General features: G+C 40.0%; 1 protein-coding gene across 4 annotated transcripts in view; it reads right to left on the bottom strand.

The window, feature by feature from the left end:
* Positions 1-35: 35 nt before the first annotated feature.
* msh5 (mutS homolog 5) overlaps positions 36-18887 on the bottom strand; it is a 137449-nt gene continuing 118597 nt past the window's right edge. For 2 of the 4 annotated variants that reach the window (XM_062539648.1, XM_062539649.1), the window contains exons 22-25: positions 14315-14461; positions 11401-11538; positions 1109-1182; positions 36-551 (exon numbers count right to left, since the gene is read on the bottom strand). In XM_062539648.1, the coding sequence (XP_062395632.1) occupies positions 440-551; positions 1109-1182; positions 11401-11538; positions 14315-14461 (471 nt within the window). In that variant the 3' untranslated portion in view covers positions 36-439. The remainder of the gene's footprint in view (positions 552-1108; positions 1183-11400; positions 11539-14314; positions 14462-18887) is intronic. The other 2 variants (XM_062539650.1, XM_062539652.1) reach the window with 2 other exon arrangements.

Genomic DNA, 18887 nt, shown 5'->3' with positions numbered 1-18887 from the left:
AACTACAAGGTAATAAATGGAATAAATAATAATAATAAAAAAAAACCACATTTTGTTTAATTCAATTTGGCAATTATGACATTATGTTACACAAACATCACAGATTCAGGAGCAAACACTGTATACAAGGAAAAGGAAAATTAAGTCTAGCCTCCCAAAGTTATACTGTAAGGAAGATGTACAGTAAGTAAGTTAGATGTGAAAAACACCATCATCAAGTATTATTTTATTTTCATTTCTTTAACCAAATTACAGTAAATTACCTGCAGCCTTGGGATGACAACAAAAAAGCTACATATTTTAGATGAATGATAAGAAATAATCAACTTGCAATGCTACTGTGTGAATATTCATAGGACAATTTAGAGGGAAAAAAACGTGCACTGCATGTGAACATTGAAAGAATTGAAGAATTTAAATTGCATTACGAGTATAAATATCAGCCTTCATATTCAGAGAAGGGTAACACCACTTCCTTCATGTAGAGCTGTAAGTCAAGCGAAGGATCTTCCAGGTCCAGGCTGAGGAACTTTTCCACCATGCTGTTACATCTTCAAAGCAGAATAGCATTTCAAAACACATATCGGCACAAACTATCCTACTTTATGATTAGTGCATAAAAACATCAGGGATGCAAATTCATCACCTGAGGGGGGGGGGGGGGGGGGGGGGGTTGAATGAGGGGTAAATGAGTGTGTGCATACTTATACAGTAGTGTGTGTTTGTGTACATGTGTGTGTGTGGGTTCATTTGTGAGTGTGTGTGTGCCGGCCTGCTTGCCAGCATGTGTGTGTGTGCGATTACAATGTCTATGAAGCGCTATACCTCACATGAGTGGATATGGCATGTGTAGTCATGGCCCCTTGAGACTATAATTTGGTCATCCTAGGCCCTTCGGTTCTCGAGAAATTCACAGAAAACTGTCTGGCCTACCCTACTGTAGCGTGTGTCAAATTCAGGAAGGCATGGTTCTTTAATTGATTCCTCCCACGTCCCCCCCCCCCCCACCTACAGCATTTTCATTTAGCTAAAGTTTGCATCCCTGAACAATGGTAAGCCTAAATGAGAACAATGCGGGATATTTCAAGGTTCTTATCCTGTTTCTTACTTGATATTGTGCTGGTCATTGGTAGGCCGGTCAATGCGTTTGATGGTCTTCCCTGTTCTATAGAGCTCTGATACCTGTGTATAGAATTATTTATATTCTATTAAAATAACCAATTTCTATTCAAGTAAATCTATTTTATTTCTACACAAAGTTTGAACTAGTGGGCACAAAGTGCTGTACATAGTCAAAAGTGAAATAATCAAAACAATTACTGTAGAAAGAAATAGAAAAGTAGCTTAGCAATTTGTAAGCTGTTCATAACATGCCATACATGCTGAGGGTGCTGTATATAACACAAAAACACAATGACTAATTATTTGCCCACCCATATCGAATATGATGACTGTCTCATATCTGAACAAAATGAAATGACCCTGGCTTTCAATAAACATTTTGTTGAAGCTGGGCATTTATTTGATAAAGAGTTCAAAGGATCTCCTCAGATAGTTGACAATTGTGTGCAGCACATAAACCATGTTTCTAAGTTTACTTCTCAACCTCTCTCTGAAAATGAAGTGTCTAAGGTATTACACACTATTGACACTAAGAGTGCTACTGGAGAAGATCATTTAGATCCTTTTTTTCTTAAATTGTCTGCTCCTATCATCACAAAGCATATAACGCATATACACTATATTGCCAAAAGTATTGAGTCACTTGCCTTGACCCCCCCTAATGACTTAAGTGACATCCCATTCTTAATCCATAGAGCTTAATATGAGGTTGGTCCACCCTTTGCATTTATAACAGCTTCGACTTTTCTGGGAAGGCTTTCCATAAGGTTTAGGAGTGTGTTTATGGGAATTTTTGCCCATGCTTCTAGAAGCACATTTGTGAGTCACACACTGATGTTGGGCAAGGAGACTGGCTCTCAGTTTCTGCTCTAATTCATCCCAAAGGTGTTCTATCGGGTTGAGGTCAGCACTCTTGTGCAGGCCAGTCAAGTTCATCCACACCAAACTCTGAGATCCATGTCTTGTACAGTGGGTACGGGTTGAGAATGCACCTTCTCCCGCGGGACTCCCGAAGAGATCCCGCAGTGCGTCAAGCCGATTTTTTTCGAGGCTAAGGCAATGCACCCAAACAACCACCAGGTGGCAGAAAGTTTCAACTGCATTTAATGATGAAGACCGCATATCCGTCAATAGTCGACTCCTTAATCTCATTGAATCATTAAAATGAAGGTGATGACTGGCGAAATTATTCAAACGACACTTCAATGAACCATTGTTGAAATGAATGAAAATGGTTATAGAAATCGCCTACAGCCAGCGTTATAAGAAATATATAAGTAATAGTTAAAGTCTTCTTCCGTATTAAACAGATAGCCTACGGGACGCTCTTTGTTCCGTAGGCTATTTTAAGGAACTACTCAATGCACACACACTGGGTAAACTGGCGCGCTACAAACATTAAAATGTCAAATCATATTTATTTCTCTTTGTCGCCATGATATTGGGGGAAACGCGGAGAGGCGAGATGGTCAGTCCTCGTATTTGTTCTTCGCGTTTCGTTATAAGAAATATATAAGTAATAGTTAAAGTCTTCTTCTGTATTAAACAGATAGCCTACGGGACGCTCCTTGTTCCGTATTTTAAGGAACTACTCAATTCACACACACTGGGTAAACTGGCGCGCTACAAACATTAAAATGTCAAATCATATTTATTTCTCTTTGTCGCCATGATATTGGGGGAAACGCGGAGAGGCGAGATGGTCAGTCCTCGTATTTTTTCTTCGCGTTTCGTCATAAGAATATATAAGTAATAGTTAAAGTCTTCTTCTGTAGGCCTATTCTCTGCCACATTCGACAACAGCATTCAAGTTCCTTCTCAGCACGATGACGTGACTTTGCTTGCTGTTGGCCCAGAACAACATGCTCGAATTCACCAACAGAGTCGCGGCAACGTTGGTAGATAGGGATGCCTGCTCTTCAGAGCCATCACCACAAAGGAGCACTACAGAGCCTGGTGCAAAACCACCAACTGGGATGGATCGAAGGGCAAGCAAGCACTGCCACACAACGTCAAGACCTTTGTGTTGTCAACACTAAGCAGAAAGTTTCCTACGATGGGGAGAAGTGGCCGCAAGGACTGCATCGATAAGATCAACGAATGCCTTCGCAAGCCCCGAAACCCTGGCGATACATTTTCTTTCCTTTAATTCAATAAAACATTGTTTATCTGAAGAACTTTTCCGAGGTTGTCTTGTCTACCAAATCCTAAACTTAAATAGAGTAAACATTTTATCTTATGAAAAAACTCTTAGGGGGAACAGTTAGGCAGCCCTTCCTCCATTATCGTAGTAGGACTATAGGCAATTTATTAGAGGGGTCAAAAAAAACTCATAAAGTAGGCTAGACTAAATGTGTCACTTTAGTGATTGGCTCTTTCAAATGCAAATTAGGTGGATGGGCTTTTGAATGGGCCTGCTGCAGGTGAGAGGACAAATCCTAAGAATTTATTGTTTTTAGAAAGTGCCATTATCATTGCCATATTCTCTTAAAACATAGGTTATATATTTGAAAACGAGTTGATTAAAGGCTTCTAATGGTGTTTCTATAATATGATAAAAGCAGAGATTGAGATGTGTGTTTGGAACAGTTTTTCAAATCCCCCGGGGATATTTAGACTCCAGGGTGTTAAGCACTCATTCACAACTGCCCCATCGCTAAATGCTCTCTTGTGTTGCGTGATAGTATACCTGTCGTAGTGTGCTTTTAATTTGATAGGCCTAATTATTATCTCCGCCAAGGATATAACAAAGTCTATGGATTTGCTATCCAGTAGCCTAATAATTAGGCTATGTGCCACGTCCGATTTCGCAAGTGGTGTAGTAGGCTACATTTAAAAATCGACAGCCGCCTGTGAGATTCATTTCATGAAGAGCAATTGTCTTGTGCGATCATTCCCCCTCCCCCACACTCGTCTAACCAGTTCACTACATTATAGCCTATATGCGGCACTGAGGACGACACTTGAGCCCGACACTATGTCAATGTAAAAATGTGTGTGAGTGCGCGCTGAACCACGAATTAACATATTAACTTTTCTTTTCAGCAGACATCGCAAACATAAAATGAATCTCAAACCAGAAAGTCTTTCAATTTTTTTTAATAAATCGACGCATTTTGTTTTGATGATTTCCGAGAGGTGCCTCAACTGGGTTTTGAACCCCGGTCGCTGGCGTACGACTCCTATGCTTCAACCACTTGCGCCACAGCTGGATGTGAACATTAACAGGCTTTATTCGGCATATGTACTTGAAACGCCGATCAAAAGTTCTGACATGTTAAACTGACGTTAGTTATTAATTCACCACATGATAACATGCTGTCATATAGCTTGACGCCCAGCAGCCTATGGTAGTCTATGCCTATCTCTGAATCAACATGAACATGCATACGATACATACGTTGCTAAACTTATTTTGCGGAGCTAGGCCTGCTAGTCGATGGTTACAATGAATTACCCTCACTGCCCTATCGCATATCTGACCATCCATTGTTACAATGCATGTAGCCTACGGTTATAAGTAAAGTGACAAGCATAGGCATGTATTAAAGAGATTTCTGTTAAATACATTTTATTTTCAGTCGTCAAAAGTGGTGGGGACAAAATCTGTGATAACAAGTGCTGGCTACCCAGCGTCGCCGTTAAAATGAACATGCCTCCGTTTTAAAATAGCCTACACATTTCTAAGTATTCCTAGCATGTAAATGTTGCCAAAATGTCCATCTTGTCCATCTCTTTCGTCTTCGCCTTGACGTTGACAATAATAGCCTATTCACGGAAATGCGGTCTTGTAACCGTAATGAATTCATGAATTAATCTAAGGTTGCCTTTCGAGTATTTCAGGTTGAATTGAAGGCTATTTCCTTCTGATAGGCCTATATGTTTCTAAAACCATTTTCATTCATTTCAACAATGGTTTATTGAAACGTCGTTTGATTAATTTCGCCAGTCATCACTTTAATTTTAATGATTAAATGAGACGGATATGCGAAGCATTTCTCTCCCTCTCCATTGACCAAAACGTTGCTCTGGCATCTCTGCTGGACTGACTGAGTTATAAGCTACGTCGAGTGAGAGAGCTGTGAGGTAGGCTGTAAACATTCGAAAACTCTGCAACTGCAATCTAACATGCCGAGCGTCATGTCTCTTTTCTCCGCTTGTCACCAGCGCGGTGTCCTCGGGTTTTTCCATGAGCCGAACCTTCATATTATTAGGGCGGTCTATGTTGCCCCCTTGCGGTTGCAGTTTTCCCGATGCTTCGGGAGTCCCGATGTGCGGGAAAGAAAGGAGCATTCTCAACCCGTACCATCTGTATGTACCTTCCTGTCATGTTGAAACAGGAAGTGGCTATCCAAACTGTTCCCACAAAGTTGGGAGCATGGAATTGTCCGAAATCTATTGGTTAATGATAGCATTCAAAGTTCCCTTCGCTGGAACTAAAGCGCCAAGCCCAGCTCAGAGATGGCCCTTTCATGTTCCAACATGACTGTGCACCAGTGCATAAAGCAAGGCCCATAAAGGCAAGGATGCCAGAGTTTGGTGTGGATGAACCTGACTGGCCTGCACAGAGTTCTGACCTCAACCCAACAGAACCCCTTTGAGATGAATGAGAGCACAGACTGAGAGCCAGTCTCCTCGTCCAACATCAGTGTGTGACCTCACAAATGCGCTTCTGGAAGAATGGTCAACAATGCCCATAAATACACTCCTAAACCTTGTGGAAGGCCTTCCCAGAAGAGTAGAAGCTGTTCTAGCTACAAAGAGTGGACCAGCATCATATTAAACCCTATGGATGAAGAATAGGATGTGACTGAAGTTCATATGGGGGTCAAGACAGGTGACCCAATACTTTTGGCAATATAGTGTATTTAATCTTTACATTGTGACGAGCATATTTCCCAGTGCATGGAAACCAGCCCATGTGACACCTTTGCACAAAGGGGGTGATCGAGATGATTTAAATAATTACCATCCAATCTCCAAACTACCCTGTTTGTCAAAGATTTTTTAATCATTGTTTAATATCCAACTCAAGTCATTTCTTTCATGCCATGACATATTAAATCCACAACAATCTGGGTTTAGAACAAATTACAGCACTGTGACAGCTACCACATTAGTGACAAATAGTATAATATCTGCTTTAGACATTAAAAAGCACTGTGCTGCCCTTTTTGTTGATTTATCAAAAGCATTTGATACAGTTAATCAATTTATGTTATTTACTCGAGCAAGGAACATTGAGGTTAATGGCATGCAAATAACCACTGTAAATGGTTCAAGTATTGATAGTCTCTGAATACAAATATCTTGGTATCTGGCTGGATGACAAACTCACATTTAATTACCATATAACCATCCTAGTAAAAACACTGAGAAAAAAAATGGTTTCTTCTACAGAAACAAAGCTTGTTGAAGTTGAAAGTTGTTGAAGCAGTTTTCAGGTCAGTTCTATGGTGATGTAATACAGTGTGGAACACATGTATTTGACACCATGCTAAAACAGGAATACAAAATCATCATTTGACAATTGATCTTAATGCCTTAATTAAAAAAATGAGTAAAAATCAAACCTGCCAAGGACACCAATTTTCTTTGTGATTGAAGAATGTATCGTAAATAAATAAATGTTTTCCTTAAATGCTAGGGGAAGGAAGTATTTGACCCCCTATGTAACCCTATGGGAATTTAACACATAGGGTTAACATAGGGGCAGGCAGATGTTTTATTTTTAAAGGCCAGCTATTTCATGGATCCAGGATATTATGCATCACGATAAAGTTCCCTTGGCCTTTGGAATTAAAATAACCCCATATCATCACATACCCTTCACAATTAGCTAGAGACTGGCATGGTGCTTTTTCCAGTAGGCCTATTAGCCTGTTTGATTTGCATTGAGCTCAATGAGCATTATGCATTATTTACGATGCATTCTTCAATCACAAAGAAAATTGGTGTACTTCGCGTTTTTATTTTTACTATTTATTTGAATTAAGACATTAAGATCAATTGTCAAATGATGATTTTATATCCCTCTTTTTAGGCAACTTTAGCATGGTATCAAATACATTTTCTCCTCACTGTATATAAAAATGCTACTGCTTCTTCACTTAAAGCCCTGGACTCAGTCTACCATTCTGCCCTGAGATTCATTACTGGTGATGGCTATAGCACTCATCATTGTGTTCTATATGATAGGGTGGGGTGGTCATCTTTGACAGAGAGGAGACAACGTCATTGGTATTTGTTTATTTACAAAGGTATTGTTGAGAAATTACCAGGTTATATTTCAGACATGCTTATGTGGAATTCTGGTGCCTATCAGACTAGATCAAATGACTCTTTGATGCTTAAAGTTCCTCGTATCCAGTCTGAGTTGGGCAAGTCTGCCTTTTGTTATGGTGCCTCCACTTCCTGGAATAATCTTCAGTGTAATATAAAAATGAACACTACAATTTCCTATAATCAATTCAAATCTGTAATCACAGTCCTTCCTATGCCAATTTGTACCTGCTTTGAGTAAATGTCATTATTATTATTATTATTATTATTATTATTATTATTATTGTTATTATTTTATTATTATTATTTCATGTATTTTTTCCCCTTCCTCCTCTACAATGTAATGTATATTATCTTATTATTATCTTATTTTAACATCTCTTGTTCCTCCATTGTTTCTGTAATCTCGGCTTCATTGAAAATGAGGGGTACCCTCAATGACTCTCCGAGAATAAATGAAGGTTGAATATAAATATCTTTAAATGGGACAGCAAATCTGATGAAGCCCAGTTGGGGCATGGATTTTCACTCATGTAAGATGGGGAAAGAAGTTACAAAAATAGTGTTACAAGTATACAATTGTTTTATTTTTTTAAGTGGCATTTTCAGCCATTTTCTAGGGCATGTCGATCCATAAACGAAGCAACATATCTCAGGAACCAAATAAGATAGCAAGTTAAAAATGGTCATATGATCATCAGAGGGCATGGGGCAATGCTTGGACAAAAAAAGAAAAGAAAAAAAAAAAGAGCCAAAAACAAACTTGAAAAGTCACTGATTTGAATGTTTAAAGTGTAACTGCCCCCCAAAACTCCACCCACTTCACATTTCTGAAAAAGGTTTTCAATTTGGAAGGGAGGGGCACATGCGAACCATGGTGATTTTGTGTAAATCTGGGAATGAGTGCTGCAGACATGGCTTATCACAGGTAGGCGTCGTATGCTAACTTGCGTCGCAACCTTGGGAGTTCGCTCCGTCGTTCTTGGATTTGGTGTTTCTAGAAAAGGCAGTTCAAACTCTCAATCGCAAACAAGGACGCAAAGTTTGGTCGTTTGAACGACTGCCCCTGGGCTGTCGCACCTGTGGCGTACCCTGGGAGTTCCAGTTGGTGATGTCGTCAGTGTCAGGATCGCCTGACCAAAAATCACAAGCGCCCAACCAAAATTCACAAAGTTGTTGTTTTTCTTGTGGCTCAAAGATTGCGCTATGCTGTAGGCAAATATAAATTAAAAGACTGACTCCCCTGTTGGGCCCATTCTTGCTACTTGTGTTACTTTGCGTTAATTTGCGTGTTGGTTTGCGTTTTGGTAGGCTACTATGATGGTGTTTATAAACCAACATTGTAGATATATCGACCATTAGTACAGTGGTTAACGCAGATGACTTGTAAACTAAACGTTGCAGGTTCTAATCCTGTGGGAGTCGCACATGCTTTTGTATCTGAGCAGTGAAACGTGGAAATAACCCTAATAAGTAATACCGTGGAACTATTATATAAACTGATGTTGTGTTCCTGGCCACTCAATGTAAAGCAATTAAATATATTCATAATATATTCTAACATATTGTTGTGTGTGGTAGGCTACTCAAAAGTGACATGGAGAGGTAAGATGCGAACTCTGGCTGCTCGCGCAATGTACTGACGCACAACGGCTGAACCACTAGACACAGACTTGTTATTGTGATAATTTGTAATTAGTCTTGGCCATATATACTTTTTACAGATTCTTTTCAGATATTTCACACAAATAATTACATATATTGGACATCTTAAGCAAACTATTTATGTGCTTGCATAGGTTACGTTTTTTCCTGATAGCAATGATAATGCCAGCATCAATCACTTTAGGTTTAGATTAGACACGTCGACACATAGTGGGCGCCTGTCAACATCCCTCCTCGATCCTCGATGCTCGGTCCTCCAGACTCGTTCCCACTGATCTATAATGAACAGATAGACTATCCCATTGTTGCCGCCCATCATTCTGTGAGGACGAGGATCGAGGAAGGAAGGGAGGATGTATAAAAAACAAATGATAGGCACCCAGTGACAGAGACTTTCTAGTGGGTGGGGTATTATACGTTGCCACTTTTCCCACCAATGAAATGTGCCACTGCGTCCTCAACAACGTTGTTGGAACAATGGTGTTCGAACACCGGAGGTAGTGAATTGCGACACAGGTACGATGCTTTCTGGAAACAGGTGTAACACAGTCGTTGTTTTATCACAAGTTGCGTTGTACCACGGTGGTTTAGCAACGCCGTTGTTAGCTCTTCTAGAAACGCACCCCAGGGCAGAAGGGGCGTTTCATTCCTAATTTGTACCGACCCGGTGACGTAGAGTCGCCAGAGAAGTGCAGGACTACGTAAGAATTTTGGACCAAAATGCCATGCCTCGGGAAACACGATTTTAGTCAATATTAACCCTTGTAATAGTGTAGTTCACCACTTATGAGTAATTTCAATCAATCAAAAAACATATTTTAGGGTGCAGTTACACTTTAAGAAGATGTGGGAATATATCTTTAGCCTACTTAGGGTGCATTCATAAATTCAATCTGACGAAAATTCAATAGAATAATGATCTGAAGTTCGAAAAAGCACGAGCTTTCTAACTCCCAGTGAATTTACTAATGATTATTTGTATTTACGTTTACTATATGTACGCCACAACAGCACTTTTGAAACAGGGTTTGCGTATTATTCAGAACTCAATTCCACTGATACAAGAGCTTCTTGACAGTGATGAAGTTGAACACAGATGATGAACACTGTGAGAGCAGTTGTTTCAACCTTGGCTTCCAAATAATCTTATTAAGCAACGTTTGTAATGTCAACTTGAAAACCTTCTAGGACTAGCACTAAAATCCTAACCTATTAACGTTACAATCTAGCGTTATTCTCGTTAGTAGTTGACTGATGTGACGTTACGCTGTGCTACACTGTCCTTTCAGCTGGAGTGCCTAGATTACGCTCTGGAGGCTCTGAGAGTGTGCCGCTCTGAATAAATTAACGATAATTCCATCCACGCTCCGAATTTTCGAATGGTTAAAAAGTTTCAGAGTGTGCTCGGAGCGCTCAGAGTGGCAATTTACGAACGCACCTTTACTTGGAATAGTTTAGTATTTTACAATGGACTTCATATAGTGATTGTGTTTACTTAGACGCAAGCCACTGTGCAAAAACTGGTCCAAAATATGTCCAGAAGACGTGGTCGCCGAACTCCAGAAGACGTCTTCCGAGTAGCCAGAATGAAAGTTTTTAAGACGTATTTCCTGGATGTTGAATAGATGTGTTGTTCTGGGTGTAATATAGGCGTCGCTTGAAGACGTCTGAAAGACTTAATTAGACATCCAGAAGACGTCCTCAGAGTAGCCAGAATGGCAGAACGTCTATTTGCAACTAATTTTGGCTGTCTATAGACGTCCCGAATGGGGTCAGGCTGGACTATTGCCCCAACGTCATTTATTAACTGATTCTGGCTGTCAAATAGACGTCCAGATTATGACCTCGCAGAACGATTATTTGCAACTAATGTTGGTTGTCTATAGACGTCCTGAACCGGGTCAGGCTGGACTATTGTCCCAGTGTCATTTATCAACTCATTTTGACTGTAAAATAGACGTCCAGATCACAGCCTGGACAGACCACTGTTTTTTGGACGTCCATAGACGTTGCTTGCTCAGTGGGAAGCAAAAATATAAAGGAAGAATTGTTGAATGTACTTTTGTTGTATCCTTATTCATAAGGTTAATGCAAAAAAAAAAAAATGAATTTGTATATTCATTGCACTAATGGAAACTGAGAGGCTACAGTGATTCACCAAAGCTGACAGAAACAGGACAAAACCGATTGGTAAGCCATAAGTGTGGTATAAACTCTAGGATTCTGACTATAGTTTTTTTTATATATGGAGAGAATAAATCGAAGGACACATGGATTGTGTATCAAGATCAGATGATCAGAAGATTCAGACAGAATGCACCTGTACTGTACCTCAATGCCTCTGTGCACAAGCTCTGTAGGAACACCAGCAAGCTTTGCAATGTTCGCTGCATAGCTGGACTGGCAGATTCCCTCTTTCAACTGGTAGAGAAATACCAAGTCCTCTCCATCGATGGCAGTCTCAAAAGTCTGCATGTACAGTATACAACACACACAAAAAAATAAGTATAAAGTGCAACCTGGTGATGTAGCTGATGATGTTAATGACTTAAGTATGATGGTGTATCAAATGAAGATCTGACACTTCTGACTACTCCTTAACAGTCCAGACACTCCTCTATTTTATCTCCTTTCTTAAGTTCATACCAATCAGTGTGACAGAGACATATGCACCAGCTTGCAAGATATGATGCTCATAATGATAATGAGAGCCAGTTATTGGTGTAGTACCTAAACTACTTTGCTTTCTAGATTAAGAGTAGAAAAACTATGGTTTAATCAGGAATAAAGAAAATGTATTTGCCATTTACATGTGATGAGCATCACAATATCCATCATTTGCTGAGTTTACATGAGAGCTTTAATTCCGAATAAACAAACCTAATTCTGAATAAAAAATAATTCTGCTATATAGGGTACTGTATTTATTGCACACAAAATTCTGCGATATCTCCCGCGAGTGACATCCGGCAAATTAAAGCTGAACTGTTCCCGGCAATCTGCTGCCACCTCTAAAAGCCCCTCCTGGATAGCCTTAGAAGTTCACGTTGATGTATGAAGTCAGCCAAAGTAAGGCTCAGCTCCTCTCGAATGAGCTCAATATCTTTCAATAACGCAGATTAAAATACGGGAGATTTGCGGGAGATTAGAAAATACTAATACAGGGGGGCGGCGGGAAAGGGGTAAAATACGGGGGTTTCCCGGTCACAACGGGATACTTGACAGGTATGCTCTTGTAATATCACTTTGTACCACATGGGGCAGTGTTATCAACGGATCAGTGGTTCGCAGGTAACACCCCGCCCCGCCATTTTCCACTAATCCGAAACCCGCAAAAAATAATTGTTAAAATACAGTACCGACCCGCTTATTGTAAAAAGTATGCTCTTGATTAACTGATTAACTTAATCGTTATGTTATTGAGCTAACACTGGTGTCCAGAAGTTATGTGCATTTAAAACAAACTAGGCCTAATTATAGCCTAGTGAATGCTCAGCAGTTGGGACACATGCATTTAGTCAACCTCTTTTTTTGTTCCGCGTCAGCACTGATCCAAAAATTAGGCTATGCGACTCAACATTAAAAATAATCAAGGATTATGCCTAATTGAAGCTCTCCCACGCATTAAATGCAGGCATATTTATTAAGACTGTTTATTAACATCTTCATAAATGGACTAAAACAAAAACCAAAAACCAAAAACAAAACCCTTAGAGCCCGACTGAGTGCATCAAAAAACAAACCCACAGTAACCCGGGGCAGTGAGCTGCCTGCCCAACCAGCGGCGCTCGGGGAGCAGTGAGGGGTTAGGTGCCTTGCTCAAGGGCACTTCAGCCGTGGACTGGTCGGAGATCGAACCGGCAACCCTCCGGTCACAAGCCCGAAACCCTAACCAGTAGGCCACGGCTGCCTGTGAGGCCATGATGGTATCTAATTAGGGCTGGGACTCGATTAAAAAAAATAATCTAATTAATTAGAGGCTTTGTAATTAATTAATCGAAATTAATCGCATTTTAATTGTATATAAATATATGACCTGAGAACAGTGAGAAGAATTTTTTTTTCACATGGATTTTTAGTATAGCCTACTATTGGATAATGACTGAATACATAGGCCTAAGCTTAAGCAACAAAAATATTGTTTATTAATAAGTCCAACAGACCAGTGCAATTTTTGCCATAAAGTGTAGCAATACCATATTTAGAAATAGTACATTTTCAGAAATCCATGTAGCCTATAGATAGGTAGACCTTCTGTAAACTATAATACTGTGGTATCCTGTTAATTGTGTCACCTGTTACCTTGAGTTGAGTTCATGAAATTGTTGTGTCCCTTTAAGGGGAACTGGGGGGCGGAGTTTACGTGTGTGCGTGTGTGCGTGTGTGCTTGTATGCGGTTCTGAGTGTGAAGTTTCTTTTAGGTCTATGAAAGTTGGACATGGAATTAGGTGCGGTGGATTACTGTTATAAGCGTGAGTTGTGGCTGTAACAGCAACTCGGTTGCTATTTGTTTAATAAATAAAGCTCAGAGGTTTCCCTCAAGTGTCTGGACTGGAGTATCACAATACTTTGTCCACGCTAGCAGCTAGCTGCTTTATGTTTTGCACTGAGGTGATACCTGCGGTGATACGTCCTTGTTGCATAGGTTGCTCACAACCATGCTCTTATCTACGCTTCCATCCGTTCGTTTTTTGTAACAACATTTCCCAACCACGGGGCCAACCAACGCGGTCACATCAGCTTCTTTGTTCATGTTCACTGTGCCACTGTGGTTTGTTTTGTCTGAACCGAACTCATGCGCGTTACTTGGTGCTCCAGTATAATCGGTCCGTCTGAAACTCATCCAGTGAGAAACGTTCCGCGGTGCAAAAATAAATAGGCATACGATTAAAATGCGTCAATTTTTTTAACGCATTAATGTTTGTGTAATTAATTAATCGTAATTAACGCGCTAAAGTCCCGGCCCTATATCTAATACATGTTCTCCCCACTACAGTATACAGACACATTCATATATGATACATAAGGGTCACACTTAATCAACAATCTTCAGGATCAATGGAAGAAATGGTGTGGCTACAATCCAGACAACTCAAATCCTAAAGAATTACACTATACTAAGCACCTTTAATCATACATGTAGCTTATAATTAATATGCTTTAAAAAAATAAAAATAAATAAATAAATAAATAAATCAATTGCTTGGCAATTGCAAACATGAACATACACATAAACCATACTAACCAGTAGGGAGAGCAGAGAGGAGGGCGGCAGCAGGTCAAGCTGCAGCAGGCTGTGAAAGTTGGTGGCTAGGAGCACATGTGGGCACTGATCTGCTGATCTATCGAGCCAGTGACTAATACATGCTGCAAGCAAAGACAAGCCATCCACCTGCACACAAAACAGTTCATTTTCTGTATTGCATTATGGAGCAATGCTGTAATTACCAGGGGTGGCCACTTAGAGGAGGCAAGGGAGGTAACGCTTCCTCGTAATTCGTACATTTACTGATATTAAAAACATAGTTCTGTATTTGTTTCTCCATGTATTCATTCAAAGAAAAGGTTGTAATTTTGTTCTGTTATCACCATTTCAAGATTCAAGATTCAAGAGTTTTTATTGTCATTCCAAACAGCCACTTCAAGAAGTGCAGTGTGGAACGAAATTGCGTTGCATAGGACCACCATAAAAACAGCCATAGAACACCATCAGCAGCTAGAAGAATACAAGTTTTAAAATAAATAGATAATCTATGATGTTGTAAAAATATATATTTATTATAAATAAGATAGATAGACAGATTGTTAGATAGATATTTCATTAATCCCGAGAAAAGGCAACCAGTATCTTATATAACCATAACAAACACAAACACACACACACACACAGTATATCTCACATTACATTAATACACAGGATTAGGTGCTAAAATCCCTTGTGCCAAAATCCAAGGTAAAAACATATTAAGAAGACCCTGTCCAAAATGAACTTAAAGAAGCAAGCTAACCACCAATCTGTCAACCAATGGTCACAAACACAAGACAAATGGCCAATCTAGCAGCAGTATACAGTATACAGCATTGGGGTTATCAAGTGGGCACCCTCATTCACCGATGTTTCGTTAAGTTAGGCCCATGACACCTCATGAGGGCTTAACAGTGAAACCAGCGTCCTGAAGACACTCCCCTCCATGCTGCCACCATACAGAGGGTAAGGGTTGAGAATGGACATTTCCCTCCCGCACTGCGAGAAATTCACATGTGTGGGATTTGTAATTACAACTGCAACCGCAAGGGGGCAACATAAGACCGCCCCAATAACATGCGGATTCGGCTTATGGCGGAAAAACAGGAAAAAAAGACACCGCACTGGTGACAAGCGGAGAAAAGAGACATAACGCTCAGCAACTCAGCTTGGTAACTCAGTCAGTCCAGCAGAGACTGCCAGGGCAGAGTTTTAGTCAATGGAGAGGGAGAGAAATGCTTATTACCTTCTTTCAATGAAACAGCAGTGTCTGCTCAACTTCAGTTATCACGGATGTGCTTCATAAGTCACAAAAACGAACGTAATGTTTTGGACAGTTTGCCATTAGCTAAACGGGGGTGCCTTTGTTTGCTAACTAGCCAGTTTGGTACTGTAGTTTATCTGGTTGTTAAAGAAGAATTCCGGTGTGATATTGACTTAAAGTGTCTTGAAACATGATACCGAGTGTGAGCGTTTGTCTCAGAGCTGATCTCGACCTGCCCCCTGCACTCAGAAATCTGCCGCTCGTTAGCCGATGCTAGCAACAGGTTTTCAATGGAAATGCCTCGGCATCGGGTTAGCCATGCAAATAAATCACTGTTTTACACCATTTATGAGGCTCAAAGTAGCTCCACACTTTATTGGTAGACTTCTGAGGGCCCTGACAAGAACTTTGAAAAACCATGGCCCGGCTCATAATCACAGAACGCATGCCTCCATTTTAACTTGAGAACTGGAAGATTTTCCCTGTAGGCTATGTTTTTCAGGAAAAAAAAAAAAAAAAAACATTTTTACATCTGACCTAAAAGGTTTTGATAGAAAACACCCAAACAAAGTTTACTAAAATATAGGGCTGGGCACGTTAACGCGTTAATATCACGTTAACTCATCAGTCAATTAACGCCGATAATTATTTTATCACGCATTAACGCAGTTTTTATTATTTATTTTATACTGTAAAAGTCTGTGTCTCACAGGCTGGTCACAGGCGTCTCATCACGCATTGAAATTCCATAGCCTACATTCACGAAATCAGGAGATGTGCAACAGAAGTGAGAGAAGCCACTGGCTGCAGCAGTGCAAGAGCAAATCACATGTTCACGGTGCACGTTGTCACACGCACGCCTAATGTTTATGTTTTGTGCTGGTTTTGCGGCTACTTTGTTCAAGTGGCATTGATAAGTTAAACAGTCATTTTTTCCTGCACGGTAACGTTGTATGGAAAGAAAACATAAGCCTTGAGTATTTTAATATTCAGTTGTAAACAAAGACATCTTCCTATGTAGCCCAAGCTGTAAATGGACTGAAGTTCGCTCTAAATATATAATTTTATCGATTATGCTAACCGTTAGCATTTCTATGGGATCTCTCATAGACATTAGCCATAAGCTAACGCATTAGTTTCTATTCTGTAACTTGAAATGATAGCCTACATGACTGCACTCTAACAAAACATTGAAGGAAATAACTGAAATGTACTCTGTTGTTCTGCTTAGTTTTACAGTAAAAGTTTGAAAAGAATTTCAGCATCAGAAGCCCTTTTTCCATAAGAATTTCAAGCGAATTAACTCATAAGTCGATGTAATTTTGAGCGATATAAGAAGCACCAAAACGGTTTTCCATTCAATAGATAGATAGATAGATAGATAGATACTTTATTGATCCCCAAGGGGAAATTCAAGAATATAACGATTCTAGCAAATCAAAATCATGTCATCAGAGCCCTGTTAATGGGCATATTTCTACTGCGCTAGATGGTTTTCCATCAACAGTTGTAGCGAATGGAACACTTCTAGCGTATTTAAGGTAGCGAATGGTACACTATTGTGAACGTCTTTGTATGCGCGAGACAAAAATCTAATTTTAGCGCTAACATTCTTAGTAGGCGTCACAGTAACTTGTATCGCTCCAAACCTTTTCCATCACATTTATATCGATTTAACTCTCCTTAATCCACCTCTAGTAGGGCTGCAACGATTCTTCGAGTTACTCGATTATGAAAATATATATAAATAGAGAAAACAGAAAGAGGGATCTTCGACCATTCCTCTTTGCACAAAATCTCCAAATCATCCAACGACCTGGGTTCTCTCCTCTGCACTCTCCTCTTCAACTCAACCCACAGGTTTTCAATGGGGTTGAGGTCTGGGAACTGAGATGGCCATGGTAGGAGCTTGATACGGTGTCTGGTGAACCATTTCTGTGTAGACTTGGCCGTATGTTTAGGGTCATTATCTTGCTGAAAGACCCAGTGACGATCCATCTTCAGCTTTCGGGCAGAGGCCACCAGATTTTGATTTAAAATGTCCTGGTATTTCAAAGCATTCATGATGCCATGCACCCTAACAAGGTTCCCAGGCCCTTTGGAAGAGAAACAGGCCAACAGCATCACCAATCCTCCCCCATACTTCACAGGGGGCATGAGGTGCTGTTCTGCATACTCATCTTTTTGTTACGCCAGACCCACTTAGAGTGTTTGTTGCCAAAAAGCTCTAACTTTGTCTCATCTGACCAAAGCACACGGTCCCAGTTGAAGGCCCAGTACCGCTCCAGACGTTTGTGCTTATGATTTTGAGTGAGAAAGGTTTTTTTCCCTGCATGCCTCCCAAACAACTTGTTGGCATGTAGATTGTGCCTGATGGTTGTTTTGGAGACTTTGTGACCCCACGATGCAACCATTTGATGCAATTCTGTAACAGTGAGTTTTGGAGATTTTTTTTATTTCTCTTACCATCCTCCTCACTGTGCGTGGTGGCAAAATAAACTTGCGTCCTCTTCCAGGCTTGTTTACCACTGTTCCAGTTGTTTTAAACTTCTTAACGATTCCTCTGACCATAGATATGGGCAGGTGTGCGAGTGGCTATTTTCTTATAGCCATTGCCTTACTTGTGAAGGTTGACACACATCTGCCTTACTTGAACAGTGTGTTCCTTTGTCTTTCCCATGTTGAAGAGAAATGGCCTCTGTGTGACGTCATATTGATAGCCCAGGGAAACAGGATGTTAAGAATTACTAATTAAATGTTCCTACATACTCTGATTGACTTTGTAAACTACTGTAGAAATGACAGAAATGACAGAAATACTTTAATTACATTTATTTCCAAGGAATTGTTAGGGGTGCCAATAATTGTGGAACAGGTGATTTTATGAAGAATAATTATTTCTTAATGTGGGATTTTTTTCCTTCTAAATAAATGCACTTGTATTAAAGGTTGGATTTTACGCTTTTTTTCATTGTGGTCCTATATTATTTGGAAAAAAAATGAATTTATTAGAAGCTAAAGAACACATCTTAACCAGGGGTGGCAATGATTGTGGAGGGCGCTGTATATAGCCAGTGAGGCTGAGGGCCAACAAACCCCCCCAGTGTGGCGTGTGCTCGAGATGAAAGTAGGTTACCCTAATTGGTAATTTCACTCTTCCCATAGGCTACATTTTTAAAACAAGTACATGGTTTTACAATATCAGTCCAGCTTTATTTGGTTTAGATACAACTGAACATGCAAAAAGGAAAGTATATAGTTATGGAATAACTTTGGCTAACTTTGTGCTGCATACTGGACAATAGATGC

The sequence above is a fragment of the Sardina pilchardus genome, chromosome 6 (genome assembly GCF_963854185.1).
Source record: "Sardina pilchardus chromosome 6, fSarPil1.1, whole genome shotgun sequence".
NCBI lineage: Eukaryota > Metazoa > Chordata > Actinopteri > Clupeiformes > Clupeidae > Sardina > Sardina pilchardus.
This window is presented reverse-complemented; position numbering and strand designations above follow the sequence as displayed.